The 15,427-nt window shown below is 35.4% G+C and overlaps 1 protein-coding gene across 6 annotated transcripts in view; it reads left to right on the top strand.

Annotated features, from left to right (window-relative positions):
- grsm (probable aminopeptidase NPEPL1 granny smith protein) overlaps positions 1–15,427 on the top strand; it is a 223,847-nt gene that overhangs the window by 32,387 nt on the left and 176,033 nt on the right. For all 6 annotated transcript variants that reach the window (XM_090398544.1, XM_090398548.1, XM_090398547.1 and 3 more), the window contains exons 2-3: positions 466–616; positions 14,194–14,376. In XM_090398544.1, coding sequence (XP_090254670.1) covers positions 467–616; positions 14,194–14,376 — 333 coding nt within the window. In that variant the 5' untranslated portion in view covers position 466. The remainder of the gene's footprint in view (positions 1–465; positions 617–14,193; positions 14,377–15,427) is intronic.

Genomic DNA, 15,427 nt, shown 5'->3' with positions numbered 1-15,427 from the left:
GGGGCCATACATGGAAGCTGGGCAAAAATGTGGTTAACAGGGGTGTTAGAGCTAGGTTCTTTACTTGGAGAGTGGTAAATGAGTGGAATAAGCTGCCAGAGTCTGTTGTGGGTGCTATGACCATGAACAAGTTTAAGGCAAGGTATGATAGATACTGTGTGAAAGACGAATAGGTCTTGACATGATGTTAGGGCCTCCTAATGAGTCTGTCAACTCCTTGGAGTTGCCCGTAATAATAATAATATGTTTATTAGTCTGGAATTCATTATTGCAGCTACATAATCAGTGTTATGTAGCTACTTGATAAGATTTAATTTTTATTTTATTTTACTTATTTATTTATTTTGTTTTTGTTTTTGCTATTTAACAATACTTGTCTAAAATCGTTTTGAGAACGTAAACATGTTTTGCACATATACTGTATTATTGTTGTACATGAAATTTATTTATCTTTCTTTTTTCCAGAATGGCTCATGTAACACTACAGTTCAATAGTAGTTTAACTTCTTCCGATCCTCAGCAACATCCAGTTTTAATAATTGGACAACCAAAACATTTGTCTAAACTTGCATATAGCGATGTAAAAGCTAAACTGGAGCCAAGAGTTTCCGAAGAAGTAAGTTGAATGTTGTCATAAAAGCTGTTGAAATATCTTGTATTAAAAAGGTGTTGTGTGTGTGTTCATTTCCAACAGTCTTTGAATTTGGATGTTATGTATATTGTGTGTATATATATAATGAATTAATTAATTTGTTATTGTATTTTAAGTTTATCATATCAGGTATTCTAGGTATTCAACTGACAAAATATATAGCTAATTGCATGTAAAAATTGCAAAGTGCATGTGTATGCATGTAAATATGAATTAGTTTCTGTTTTGAACATATGAAACTATTGTTGTTTAAAATGTGCATTTATGGTAAACTTCAGCAGTACAACTTTATTAACCATGTTTCAATCATAACATTGGGTTAATAGTAAATAAAATAAACTTAAAAAAAAAGTCTTCCATATTGACTTCATCACATTAGGTGATTTGGTCAATTAAAGTAAAACATAACCCCATTTAGCAGCTGCCACAACACTGTCCAACTATACAATTCCTTTCTCCATAAGGTATCATCAGTGCTTTTTACATTAATAGTTTGTGCTCGGACATTCCATGTTAAAGAACCCTTCTGGCCAAAAATTTTTTGTTCCTGATCATCATATTTGTTGTTTGCTGTTCTCCATATTCTGTAAATCGCTTAACTTTTCAGCTTTCCATTTGTGAAGCTTCATTTTCTTTACAACTCATTTGCATCTCAGATAGTAGGATATCTTCCATAATGACTTGAGTGTCCACCCATGCTAACTGGCTTTCCTTTTCCAGTTCTACAGACCTAGCTGGAAAAGATGTTGAAGTATTTCTTGCATTACAGTGATTTAATATGAATGCTTTATTTATCCATTGGAATTCTGGAATTCTCCAAGTATATGTAGACGTTAATCATCTTTTAAGTATCAGATCCATAATGTAGTACAACTTTCCTCTCCTGCAAGTTATTATTCAGGCCTCCACGGAGTCAAAAGACTCATCGTGGGAGGTCGTTCCTAAGAACATAAAGTCTGTCAAGACTCATTGAGGGAGGTCCCCCCCCCCTAAGAAACACAAAGTCTATCATACCACTCCTTAAACTCATTGACCATTCTCGCTCTCACCACTCCATCAGGCAATGCATTCCACAGCTCAACCACCCTCCATGCAAAGAAACCACTCCTCACCCTCTTGCTCACAGTTTCCTTTTGTAACTTCCAGGGATGGCCTCTTGTCATCACTCCTTCCTGCTGTTCAACCAAGAGAAAGAACTCCCCAGTGTCAATTTTGTAACCACCTCTCAACAGTTTAAAAGTCTCAATCATATCACCTCTCCTTCTATCCACCAAACTCTGCAGTCCACATTCCCTCAGCCGATCCTCATAACCAAAATTGTACAGTCTTGAAACCATCTTTGTCATCTGTCTTTGTACCCTTTCCTCAGTTAATTTATCCCCTTCAAATCCTGGGGACCAAATCTGAGAACAGTAGTCTAAGTATGGTCTGATCATAGACTTATACAACGGAATGATAACCCTTTTATCTCTGCAGGTCAGTGTCCTTCTCATAATTGCAGCAATCCTCTGTGTTACCTTCACCACCTTTGCAATATGTGTCTTGAATTTCAGGTTTCTATCAATCATCAACCCTAGATCTCTTGTCTCCCCTACTTCCTCCAGTATATCTCCTCCATTAGAATATGCAGCGTCCCATTGATGTGTCCCAAACCTCAAGACCTTAGATTTTGCTGCATTAAATCGATACCCCCATTCATTTGCCCATCTATCTAGCTTATTCAAATCCTCTTGCAGGGCTACCACATCTGCACTATTACTAATAATCCTTCCCAGCTTCACATCATCCGCAAACAACTGAATATCCCCTTGCAATCCACTGGCAATGTCATTGATATAAAGGTTAAACAATATAGGTCCTAGTACTGGTCCCTGTGGGACCCCACATGTAACCCTCTGTCTCCTTGTAGCCACTTATGTTCTTTAGTAAAGAAACAGGTAATAGTAATTATGATTAAATAAGCTGAATATATAATATATATTGTTATTTCACTTCATATATCATGAAGTATCATCAGTGTTGGTATAGCATTGAAGATAATATACTTTTGTATATTATCTTCATTCATTTGCTGTTAAAATATTCATTGTTTCTTTGCAAGTGTGTGTGTGTGAAGAATCCAATCATCAAGCCAAAAAAGGAAAAAAGTCTTAAGAGCTGAACAACATAATGACAACCATGATAATGCAAAATTGTGACATATTGCATATGTGCATGACAAGAATCTCCATTTGTTAAAGAAACCTAGGATACACCTTAAAAGTATTGAGTTAATGCACCTGAAGGGCTGAAACTGTAACTGTAATCTGAAGGATTACAGTTACAGCTTCTAAATCTGGCATTTATCTTGCATTAAAGACAGCTCCATCTTGGAGTTGATCATGTTTGCTTCTGTCACTTGTCATATTTTGATTAGTTTCCTTTGGTCTGATAAGTCAACATTTCATCACCATTAGGTAGGTAGTCACAAAATATATTGGTATTAAACTAAACTATTGTGTAGAAGTAATCTTAAAATTGAATAAAAAATGTGCATATTATTTCTTCTATAAAATCAGCATGCATTCGATTTGAATTTTAAAGCATATCACATTCTCTTAAAATATATGACAAAAATCTCATCTTTATCCCCTATTGATTCTGAGCACTCAATATTCCATACACATCCAGAATTAGTGATACATTGAATTCCTTTGGACCAGGATAAGAAATTTCCAGAATCACTAAAGACTTTTCCATTAATCTTGTCTCTTCCAGAGTTTGGTAAGCCTTGATTGATTCATAATACAATTTTGAATTCTAATGTTTCATCATATAATGGTAGCAGCAACTGGAAACGATATCGTAATTACACACACACACACACACAACTTGGGCTATTAGTGTAACTTACTGTCATCAGTATTATTCCAAATTTGTTGGTTCTTCGTGATATATGAAATGAATTATTGGCTGTTTAGCATTAAACTTAGTTTATAAAAATGTGCATATTATTGCTTCTATAAAATCAGCATGCATTCGATATTTGAATTTCAAAGCATATCACATTCTCTTAAAATATGTGACAAAAATCTCATCTCTACCCCTATTGATTCTGAGCACTCAATATTCCATACACATCCAAAATTAGTGATACATTGAATTCCTTTGGACAAAAAGAGTTTAAGACAGTGTGGTATGGTGCTTAATAATCATGGATGCATTTGATGGTGGATGGAGGGACGATGAGCTAGTGTACTTAATAGGATTAGGGAAAACAAAGTATTATTAATGCGAGATTTTAATATATGAAAGTTACTGAGTGTAAGGATGAAATAGCTGATTATACTGTTTAGAGATTGTCTATTTACTGATCTGATCTGATTTTTCCTTTTAGTCGTTTCCAACCATAGGTGACTTTGTAGGCATTGCCCATAAAGTATTCCTGGTGAGATTTTTACAGGGTAGTTCACCATTGCTTCCCCTTCCCATTATCCAGGCGTGGAAACTGGCATATGGCTGGGACGTATTCATGACTGTAATCCGTGTGTTCACGGGGCTGGTTTGCCTGTTCTGGGGGACAAAAAAAAAACTCAAGTTTCTGGGTGACCCCCCCCACCTCTGTATGAGACTGGCTAACTCACCTTTAGTCGAAAGAGACCAGATAAAGGTTCCTCACGCCACTGACGGGAATCGAACCCAGCTCTTTCTGACCAGAGGGCTTTGTCTATATTGACTGCACTGTGAAGGCTCATTATTATTTACACAAGGGTTCAATTCTGATTGGTGCAATGACTTTTAACTGTATCTTTTAGAATCCAGAAAATCACTGACTCTAGGCGGATACAAAAAATTTACACTTTTAATAAAACTAAAACAATGTATACATTAAAATAAAATTACATAAATAACTACAAACTACTGGATCTAAGGCCTTCTAAAATAAATCTACGCTTTAGAGATTTTCTTATCCAAAAATATTAAAATCATCCATTCTCTGACTCATTCTATTACTGGATGTTTAACATATACTTAATCACATCTACCAAACACCTTGTTTTCACAATAACAAAATGTTCATAGTCAATTTCTTTGTTAGGGCCTTTTCTGAAAATATCAACATTTCCTTCTTCTTTTCCATGGGATCCCTTCTTATCACCCTTATATAGTATACAATATTATTCCTCCTGTCTCACTGAAGTATAAATACTCTTACCTCTTGCAGTTCAATTTGACATACAATTTACTAATTTTTGTACCAGAGAAAAAAAAGTTTCTTCTACTACTTTATAAACAACATATCTAAATTGAGCTAATTCCATCACCTTTTCCAGTAGAAATAACAAATAGATCCAGCATCCTTAAGACAGATGAAACTTTCTAATCAAAGTTTCCTCGAACATTCAGTTAGAACATCAACCTTCTTTTATTTATTAAATACTTGTTAAGTCTCAACTTCTCCAGTTTAAAGACTTAGAGTTCTACAATTCCTTTTTGAAATCTTCTTCCGACTGTCATGTGAAACCTACAAATTTTGTTCCTAAGAACAAAATTTCTCCTGTCTGTGTTCTTAAACTTCCATTAGCTCTCCCTTGTTTTTCTCCATTATCCTGATACCGAATGCTCTCTCTATCAGTTGTCAATTACGCATCAAACTCCTCGGCGAATATGCACACTCTTTGTAGGCAAGTGAGAAGTTATGTATAATGGCTGACACATTGTCTCTGTTAGTGTAACAAGAATGTCTTTTCAAAACACAACACTTTATAATTTTAAATTACAATAACAGGATTGAAAGTAACACAGTTATCAGAATCTAGTAAGTATATCAATTTCAAATGGTTTAAATTTCATTTTGACAATAATAATAATAATATCAATAACGGGTACATCGCAAGTGCTGATATACGCTTCATGAAACCAAAACTAATAATATACTAACAGAGAAATAATTTTAAAAAGATTCATAATTATAAATTATGATTATTTTTACAATACAATGGATAATAAATTTTTGGAGCAGTTTCATACATATTTGAAACATCTATGTGAACTCACTAGAAGGCATAGGATCATACTTTGGACTTCTTAGAGGAAATAAGACTATCAGAAGTAACTTTGAAGGTATTATAAAAAAGTACTACTTAGCGGAAGACATTGTTTAATATAATAATAATAATGCAAAATAGGTAATACTAAAGTACATCTTGTATAATTTAACATCAGAAAGTTTCATCTGTCTTAAGGACGCTGGATCTATTCGTTATTTCTACTGGAAAAGGTGACGGAATTAGCTCAACTTAGTTATGTTGTTTATAAAGTAGTAGAAGAAACTTTTTTCTCTGCATTATTCCTGTACAGAAATTTAAATTTCCAGGATCATAAAAATGAACTAAATGGCCCCTCCAAATTGATTCTAAATGATCCATCTGTGGTTTTGGAGTAATTAAGTATTTTAAAAGAAGAAATACTGCTTGAGAGAGAAGAATTTTGCAAGCATCCATGAGATAAGACTAAGAAAAGTTGTGGAAGAGAAACATGAGTAAGAACCAGCTGGACTGAATAGAGGTTCTCATAACCAGGGTTTTATTTCAAGACAAATCATGGGAATTCTATTTTAATTTTTGTAGAGCTATTAAAGGCTTAAAATGTACAGAGAGAATAAGTGTTCGGAACACTATAGTTATATGGTGTGAGACATTATACAGAGCAGTGTACACTGCTTGGAAAGAAGTCAACAGATACAATAATGTGAGGAACAAACTGCCATAGCACCTTCCTTAATAAGATGTGGAGACCTTTTGCTGCAACGAATGCAGCAATTCTACGGGTATTCTTTCCACAAGCATTCGATATCAATCAATGGGAATTTTGGACCATTCTTTTTGAAGCTATATAATGTGATCTTGACTGTTGTCAGACAGACATCTCCTGACCTCGTCCAACGTTCCAGTTCAGTCCATGAACTGGATGAACAGATGTTCATTATGTCTGTGATCAGGGCTCTGTGGAGGCCAGTCAAGTATGGTGATGTTCACAAGCCATGCAGTTACAGCAGCAGCAGCCTTATGACAGTGCATTGGCACAGCCATGAAAAACACTGCCACTTCTGAATTTCATAGTTGTAGGCAGATGTCTGTTGGTAAAAGAGACCAACAGACATCTGCCATGCCCATCCATCTGCTCGGGAGAGGGTGTAGCTTGATTCAGCACTCCATAACACAGCTTTCCCAGCTTCCATGTCCCACTGGACACTCTCTTTGCACCACTGAAGATGATGCTGCATGTTAGTTCAGGTAATGTGGGTCTTGCATATTGCAGTTCTACCATGGAAATTCAAGTTGTGAGCCTCAGTTCTGAATTTTTGTGCAGATTTGAGTGAGTTCCAGTCGATGCCTAAAACTCTGCATTTAATATGTTAGTTGACAAATGATGGTTTTTACATATTATCCTTCAGAGCACCCTACAGTCACATTCGGTGAGTATGGTGGGTAGCACTTGTAGTTGACTCCCTATGCTTCCATCTCAGTATGGTATCACTGATTGTTGATCTGGGATGGCCCAATTTGTCAACAATTTGCTGAACAGATAAGCCTGCAACAAGGCACCCTATCACAATGCCTCTTTCAAACTCCATCAGTTCCATTCTCACAGCCATTTCACCCAGACACAGTTGCACTGCCTTTGGAGCATCATATTCCTCCAATTTTTACTGGCTATAAATAACTCGTTACATGGCATGATGCACCTTGGTGTCTCACTTCTTTCCAAGCAGTATGTATATATATCCTATACAGCAAAATGGTTTAATGTAAAATCAAGTGTAAGACAAGGATACATCGGCCTCTACTGTTATTCATCACCAATATGAATCATATTATAAAGGAGAGTGACATTAAAACTTGATACAGTAGATGCTTGCTATAGCCAAACCCCTAAGGACTAGAGACATCATTTATTATTGGACAAAGTTTTCTATAGTGAATTTAAAGAGGGAAAAACAGATTTACATTTTATTCCATTTCCATGAAACAAAAAAAGTGGCTGTAAACCATACGCTGATAACAACATTTGTGTATGATAGGTACCATACAAATGCAGGGAAATGTTTACATTAACAACAGAACAAAGTATTGGCAGGAACTATATGTTAAGCACACAAAATTATATGAAAAATAAAAATGCAAACAATAATCGGAAATATATAAAGAAATTATTTTGTGTAAAATAATCTGATATTGCTAAATATCAGATATCCTACATATTCCCCAACACAGGTTCTAATCCTATTGACTGTGTCATTTGTAGGTCTGTCTCATTGTCATATACCAGAGTACTTTGTACCCGAGTGGTTCGTTAACTTTTTAGTTAATATCGCAGATTTGGATCTGGGATATTATTATGATGATAAACAAAGAAAATTCAAAAACAATCTATTTACAAACAATATTAGTATAAATATTGCTTTAACAGTGTGTATAAAATGTTTCGCAAATGCTATATACAAATTTGCATAAAAAAACTTTTCTCCTAAAGAAAAAAGGGCCCATTAACTTATCAGACTTAAAGAACACAAAATTTCTTGTGTTCTTTAAGTCTCTTCAAGATCATAGGATTTGATGAGAATACACACCAAAAGCAGTTAACTTCAAACTTTTAAAGTACAGTTTCTTCTGTTCTCAGTAATATCCATTAAAATATAATTACTTAGCTGATACTGTACACCCACAGATGTGATACACTTCTGCACGTCAGAAGGAGAATCCATTCCGATAATAGGGTAATCACTCCGTATTATGGGATGAGTTGTTTATTATTACACGTCAGAAAATTAACTTCTCTTTTATGAATATTATAGTTGACAGTTGGAAAATTTTACATATAAAGCACATGATTTCTCGTGTTGGTGACCAATTCATACATCGTCTTATTTCTTTATCCCTTTCAACATGAATTGACTCTTCTTGGCACCAAGCCAACTGAGGTTTTCTCTCATCTGTGGTCAGACAGCACCTGTTTTTCTTCTAAAACAAGAAAATAATTTGTGCACAGCCTTTCTTGAGTAAAATGAAATTTTGCTTTCATATCAATAGCAGAATCATATTGAAAATGAAGGTATTAGGAAAGGAATTTGACATTGTTGGCATTCAGGAATGTGTGAACATAGCTAATCTCATGTGGTATGGTCACTTAAACAAAAATGAGAGGAAAGATTAGCAAAGCATTATTAGCAATGCTAACATGGCATTAAACACACCCTGAGGAAGACCAAGATTTAGGTTAATGTTCCTTTGAAATTTCTAAGGACCACTTGCATGCTGTGGCAGTATGTGAAAGGTTCACTGACATTTGCAATTGCATGCAAAAAATTCAACATCACAAATAAGCTATGCACTAGAATTTTTGATTAACTTAAAGAAAAAAAAAAGAAAAAAAAAGATAAATCATATTTCTGAGCTACTGTTTTCTTTGTAACAACACTGTGCTTCAAAAAAGCATTATTTTTACCCAAATTAAAAATAATACAGCTAAACATCACAACACAATTCATTAATCCGTCGATTAATGCGTGCTAAATGAAATTGTGTTAAGCGAATACAATAAACAATAGGAATAATTATAATTCATCCGTCAGTTAGTGTAAATTGGGGGGGGGGAATATATATATATATATAGTATAAGCTATGTTAGAGGATAAAATCATAAAAGTTAATAAAAATCAATTGTTTAAATTTTTATTTAATGTCTAAACATTTGATTGAGCTACTTTTTTACAAAAAATTAAGTAAAGATGTTTGAATCATGCTCAAATTTTTCATCTTGTCATGCAATTTGTGATAGCTGCCAATCGCCTTATCAAGATTTCGGTGTACTTCGAAGCTTCGTTCCATATCAGGATCAGCATCAAACAAAATTTCCTTAGCATGTTCTATGTGATTGAAAACTACCTCAAGTTCCTTTTGCAGTTAGCTTCTTAGTCATAACATTCTCTTCTTGTTCGCACTCCTTAACTTCTTCTTCATATGCATGCTGTTCTTTTAGTTGAAGATCATTCTCGCTTAAACTGTTCTGAATGGGAATCGAGTAAGTTTCTTACATCTTCATTATCCAGTTCATCAAATCCAAGTTCTTTTCCAGTTGTGCTGATTTCTTCAGTGATGTTAAATCTTGGATTTTGTGCATGATAAACTAACATGGGCTTGAGTTTAAAGTTGCCTTCGGCATTGCCTCTTAATAAAAGCATAAGATGATCTTTAGATACTTTGTATTCTGTTTGAGATACTTCAGTTTTAGCTAGGAAAGTTTTTGTTGGCATATGCTTCTAAAAGGGACCAGTTTTGTTGATGTTGAATATTTGCTCCTGAATTATCCTTAGCAATTCTTCAGGAAACTTGGCTGCAGAAACTTTATCTGCACTAGCAGATTCCCCAGTTATTCTTATGTTATGAACTCTATTTTTAAAAGGGTCAAATCATCCTTAATTTGCAGTAAAGCTTTCACATTCCTCATGAAATTTGGTCACTTTTAATGAGATAAAAATATTGACAGCTTTTGCCTGAATGTACCGGGTGCGAAATTTAAGGATGTAAGTGAGAGTATTGGAGTGCAAAAATAGAGGATGAAAGAATTAATAATTGTGGCGGGTATGAATGAATTGAAAGGTGGTAAATTTTTTATGAGAGAGGACTTGAAAGTATTATTAAAGGTAGCGAAAGAAAAGAGTGACAGAGTTAGAATGGTGAGTCTGTTGCCGCGGTATGACAGAGAGGAGTTTAGAAGGAGGGCCATAATCGCAAATGACATTATGCACAGGTTATGCAAATTGTGTGGTGTGGAATTTGTGGACGTGTGGAATGAGTTTGATGGACGAAAGGACTTATACAAGATGGATGGCCTGCATTTGAATGGGCTTGGTGTGCGAAGATTGGAAAAAGTGTTGCTGAATGAAGTGAAAATGGATGTGCAGAACCAGGGAAACTAGAACTACCAAGGATGGGGGGGGAAGTGGATATGCAGACATCAGTGAGACAGTTGAGTGTAAAAATGTATATAATGTACCTGAGCCAGCACTAAGGACAAAAAATGGGAATGTGACATTTAGAATAACGCATCAAGATAGGGGTGGAACAAAGGGATCACTGCATTTCATGTATACTAATGCCAGGAGCATTAGGAACAAGAAGGAAGAATTTTTGGCCTTGATTGGCTCTTCCTGGCCACAGGTTATTGGCATTAGTGAAACATGGCTGACGAAAGATGATATAGTTAGTGGGATAGAATGTGTAGGTTATAGTGTGTTTAGGAGGGACAGAGAGAATAAAATGGGGGGAGGGGTGTTATTAATGATAGCTGATGAACTGCAACCAAGGAGAATTGAAGTTGTATTGCAGAATAGTGAAAGGAACTCATTTGAGGCTATTTGGTGTGAGATTGAGACTGGGAATAAAATATACAGTTGGGTGCTGCTATAGACCAGGTGATGGAATAGATGGTGGAGATAGTATGCATAAACAAATTGATGAAATGAGTGGAAGGAGGGTAATTATTATGGGGGATTTCAACTATGGTAACATTGATTGGAAGGAGGAGAGGACACCTGTGAGGAAGGAAAAGGATTTTATTCAATTATTAAGGGATAACTATCTGAGACAGCATGTAATTGAAAATACTAGGGGTGTGAGAGTGCTTGACCTGGAAATAACATCTGAGAATTTGACTGTAATGAATATGACCATGTTGCCACCTATTGGTGAGAGTGATCATAAGGGCTTGATCTGGGAGGTGGCTAAAGGTGTGGAATTTTTGATTAAGACAGGGTATATGTGGAATTACCATGCTGCAAGTATGACAAGCTTAGGAGATTGCTTGGATCAGAGCCATTGCATGTACAACTGCAAGGGCTGGAAGTCGATAGAGCATGGGAAGTGGTCAAGGAGCATTTACAGGAGGTTATGGCTGATTGTATACCTAGGGTGCGAATAGTAAAACAAGTAGGGTTAAATGGATGAATAACATCGTTAAGCTTGAGCTGCAAAAAAAGAAACAACTGTGGAGGGAATTTAAAGAAAGGGGTGACCTGCAGGCACATGAACAGTTTAAAGTGCAGGCCAGAAGGGTAACGAGTGTGGTAAAAACAGCAAAAGCCGATTATGAAAGGAAACTAGCTATGCAAGCAAAAGAGAATCCCAAACAGTTCTTTCAATATGCTGCAAGCAAGGAAAAAACTGTACATGGCAAAATGATTTTAAGGAATGACGATGGTAAGGAGGTCACTGAACCAGTCGATACAGTGGAGTTACTGAGCACGCACTTTGCAAAAGTATATCATCCAGGTGGAGACATTGAAAAAATGAAGGAGCCATTAGTTTATATGGGAATTGTGATGAATGAAGTGGAGGTGACTAGTCTATTACAGAACCTTAATGTGAATACATCTGTGGGATTGGATGGTATACCGGCACGGGTCTTGCATGAAGCAGCTAAGGAATTATCAGTGCCCTTGACCATGTTGTTTAATCTGAGTCTCGGGTCTGGTTTAGTCCTGATGGCGTGGAAAGAGGGGAAAATTGTTTCACTGCATAAAGGAGGATCCAAGACTATGGTTGCAAATTACCGAGCGATCAGCATATCAGGAGTTGTTGTCAAGGTCTTGGAGAAAGTAGTCAAGAGAAAAAGACAGTAATGGATTGATGAAAATGAGATACTGTACAGGGGATAGCATGGCTTTGTAAAGGGTAGATCATGCCTGAGTAACTTGCTCAAGTTTTATAACAAGGTGACGGCTGAACTGGATAAGGGAAATGGGTTTACAGTGATACTGCTGGATCTGGCAACGGTGTTTGACAGGATACCACATAGAATTCTAATCCGTAAACTATAACATATGGGAATGGATATAGGGTTGGTGAGATGGATAGGTGGGTGGTTGATGGAGAGATATTAAAGAGTGGTTTATTCAGGAGTGGAGTCCAAAAGATGGCCTGTGACTAGTGGGGTGCTGCAGGGTTCTGTTCTTGGACCACTGTTGTTTAATCTGTTCATTAACGATATAGGGAAGGATCTAAGTGGAACAGTTCATTTGTTCGCTGATGATGCAAAGTTGGGGAAGGCGATAGTGAATGCAGAAGATGTCAAAATCTTGCAGGATGACTTAGATAGATTGGAGTTCTGGGCTAAGGAGAATGGATGTCAAACCAAATGTAAGGTTATGCATTTTGGGGTGAAAAGATTAGCAGCAGTATACCACATGGGTGGAACTGTACTCCAAGAGGTTGATGAGGCCAGGGACTTGGGAGTGTTGGTGGATAGGGAGATGAAGTTTAGGGGGCACATTACGAAAGTAGCTAAATCAGCTCATCAACTCACTTGGTTGTTGAAAAATACCTTGATGAGCAAAGACAAGCAAGTTATTGTACCTCTGTACCGAGCCCTGATAAGACCTCATCTCGACTACTGTGCCCAGATTTGGTCACCTCGGTTCCTTCTTGATGTGGAGAGGATCCAGAGGCGAGTGACTTAGATGATAGCAGGTCTATGGAATGAACCATATGAGAACAGGTTGAAGATTTGTGGGTTGCAGAAGCTGGTTGATAGGCAGAAAAGGGGAGATATGATTGAGACATTCAAATTGCTAAAAGGATTCTATAAGATTAATTCAGAGGATATTTTTGAGATCAGGACTGGTGGTGGGAGAACTAGGGGACACCTATGGAAGCTGGACAAGACTGTGGTTAGCAGTGGTGTTAGAGCTGGGTTCTTTACTTTTAGAGTGTTAAATGAGTGGAATAAGCTGCCAGAATCTGTTGTGGGTGCTATGACAGTGAGCCAGTTAAAGGCAAGTTATGATAGATACTGTGAAAATGTCGTATAGTTGTGTGAACATGATGTTTAGGGCCTCCCTCGATGAGTCTAAGGACTAACTGGAGTAGCCCAAAAATAATAATAATGTACTAAGAGGTATTCTTTTTTGGTTACAATCCTCAATCCAGAGTGACAAGATGCTTCATCTCGATCATTAAATGGCTTCTATTTTGGATGATCTGAATGCTTAACGAAGCAGTAGCAACTTTTCCTTGTTCTTTGTATTCTTTGCTCTTATTTAATATAGTCCAAAGTGTAGACTCTCTCTATATCCCAGGTTTTGCACCATCATTATATTACTAGTACCACTTTTATGTCTCTTAGTGAATTCTAGCTTTTCTGCTCACTGCAGACTGGTGACAAAAACGCATAATGTAAAAAAATTGCGTTAACTGATTAATCACTCACTTAAAGTGGGAAATGGTATCATTTCACTCAGTTGCACTAACTGATTATCGTGCATATTGAATTTGTATTAAGCAAGGTTTTCCTGTGCTATCGAACACCTGATTTGATTGGTTCTGAAAAACTTTCTCAGATATATGTAAAATCAATTTATCTAACTGCAGAATTAGTGATGTAAGTGTTAATAAGTTATTTAATATATATTTACTCATTTAGTATTCAAATTGTATATGTATGTTTAAACCTTTTGAAGTTTCATATCTTTAATTTTTCTCATTATTTGAACTTTTGTGTAGGTTTTCCGATTAGCTGTCGAAAACCTTCATCCATCTCCAACTGATACGTGTTCTCTGTATCTTAATTTGGCAACTGTTGGAGCATTACCAACAAAATGTTCACGACACAATACACCCTCTCGAGCACACTCTATTACAAAATTGGTAAAAAACTATACTGTTGGAGTAGATGAATATGTTGTGGTAAGTTAGTTTTGATATCTTATTGACATATGTTTTATGCATTTTTTCAAAGGGTTTGTTGAAAATTCAATGAACTGTGCTTTACAACTCAATGAATTATAAATCTTCCCACTATTGTGAATTGATTAATTTAATCTTTTTTTTTTTTGTTTGATATCAAATAAATAAAATTTATTAGCACCTTATTTTTATGGAATGGTTATTGAAATTTTAAAGAATATGAACATCTATAGTGTTTGGACAAAATTATGTTAACTATATTACTTGTAAAGTATGTATTCCAAATTTTTATTCTTTTTTAATAATATATATTATTATAAATTATAAGAAATTATAAAATTGATTCTAATTAATATAAATTATAAAATATATAATTTTTAAAGGTATCAAGTTTTACAGAATGCCATTGAAAATTCAACAAAATTAATGTTCATTGAAATGGATTTTGTGCATCGGAATGCATTTTCTTTTATATTGTTTTCTTATTTATTTAGGATTTAAGTGTTATTCCACTTTGTTAGTCCAACTCTATCTTGCTTTTCGTATCCGTCTTCTGTCCTTTGCTATGGACACTTGTTTTGCTCCAATATTTGACCTACTATTTTGAGTAAATGATTTATCTGCATGTAAACTCTTCTTATGCACACAATTTCTTGATTGGAACTATAAACTTCCTTTCATTAAAAAGTTGAGTTAGGTCCTGATGCAAGGATTTATTATTCGTTTTATTACAGAAATTTACTACTGTTTTTTTTCATGTAATGAAAGTTCAAACCAATCCTCCATTTTTTGAATAAACAACAAAAATGTAAAATTCTTTATCCCAAAGCATATACAGTCAACTGTTGCGATAGTGAACTGATAGAAACTACAATAATAGTAGCAAAAAAACAATAGCAAAGCTTATTAGGTAATGGAGCTGCTCCATATCTACAACCCAGAGGTTAAGTTAAATGACTAATATAAAATTTTAATTTATACTAAAAGAGTAATTAAATGACCTGTCTGGTTGTGTATTTTTAGAAGATAGGGATGATAAAATATGTGGAGT

This window comes from Typopeltis vanoorti, chromosome 9 (assembly GCF_054136105.1).
Source record: "Typopeltis vanoorti isolate ZY-2024b chromosome 9, IOZ_Tvanoo_1.0, whole genome shotgun sequence".
NCBI classification, from domain to species: domain Eukaryota; kingdom Metazoa; phylum Arthropoda; class Arachnida; order Uropygi; family Thelyphonidae; genus Typopeltis; species Typopeltis vanoorti.
Note: the sequence above shows the minus strand (reverse complement) of the source record. Positions and strands in the feature narration are given on the sequence as shown.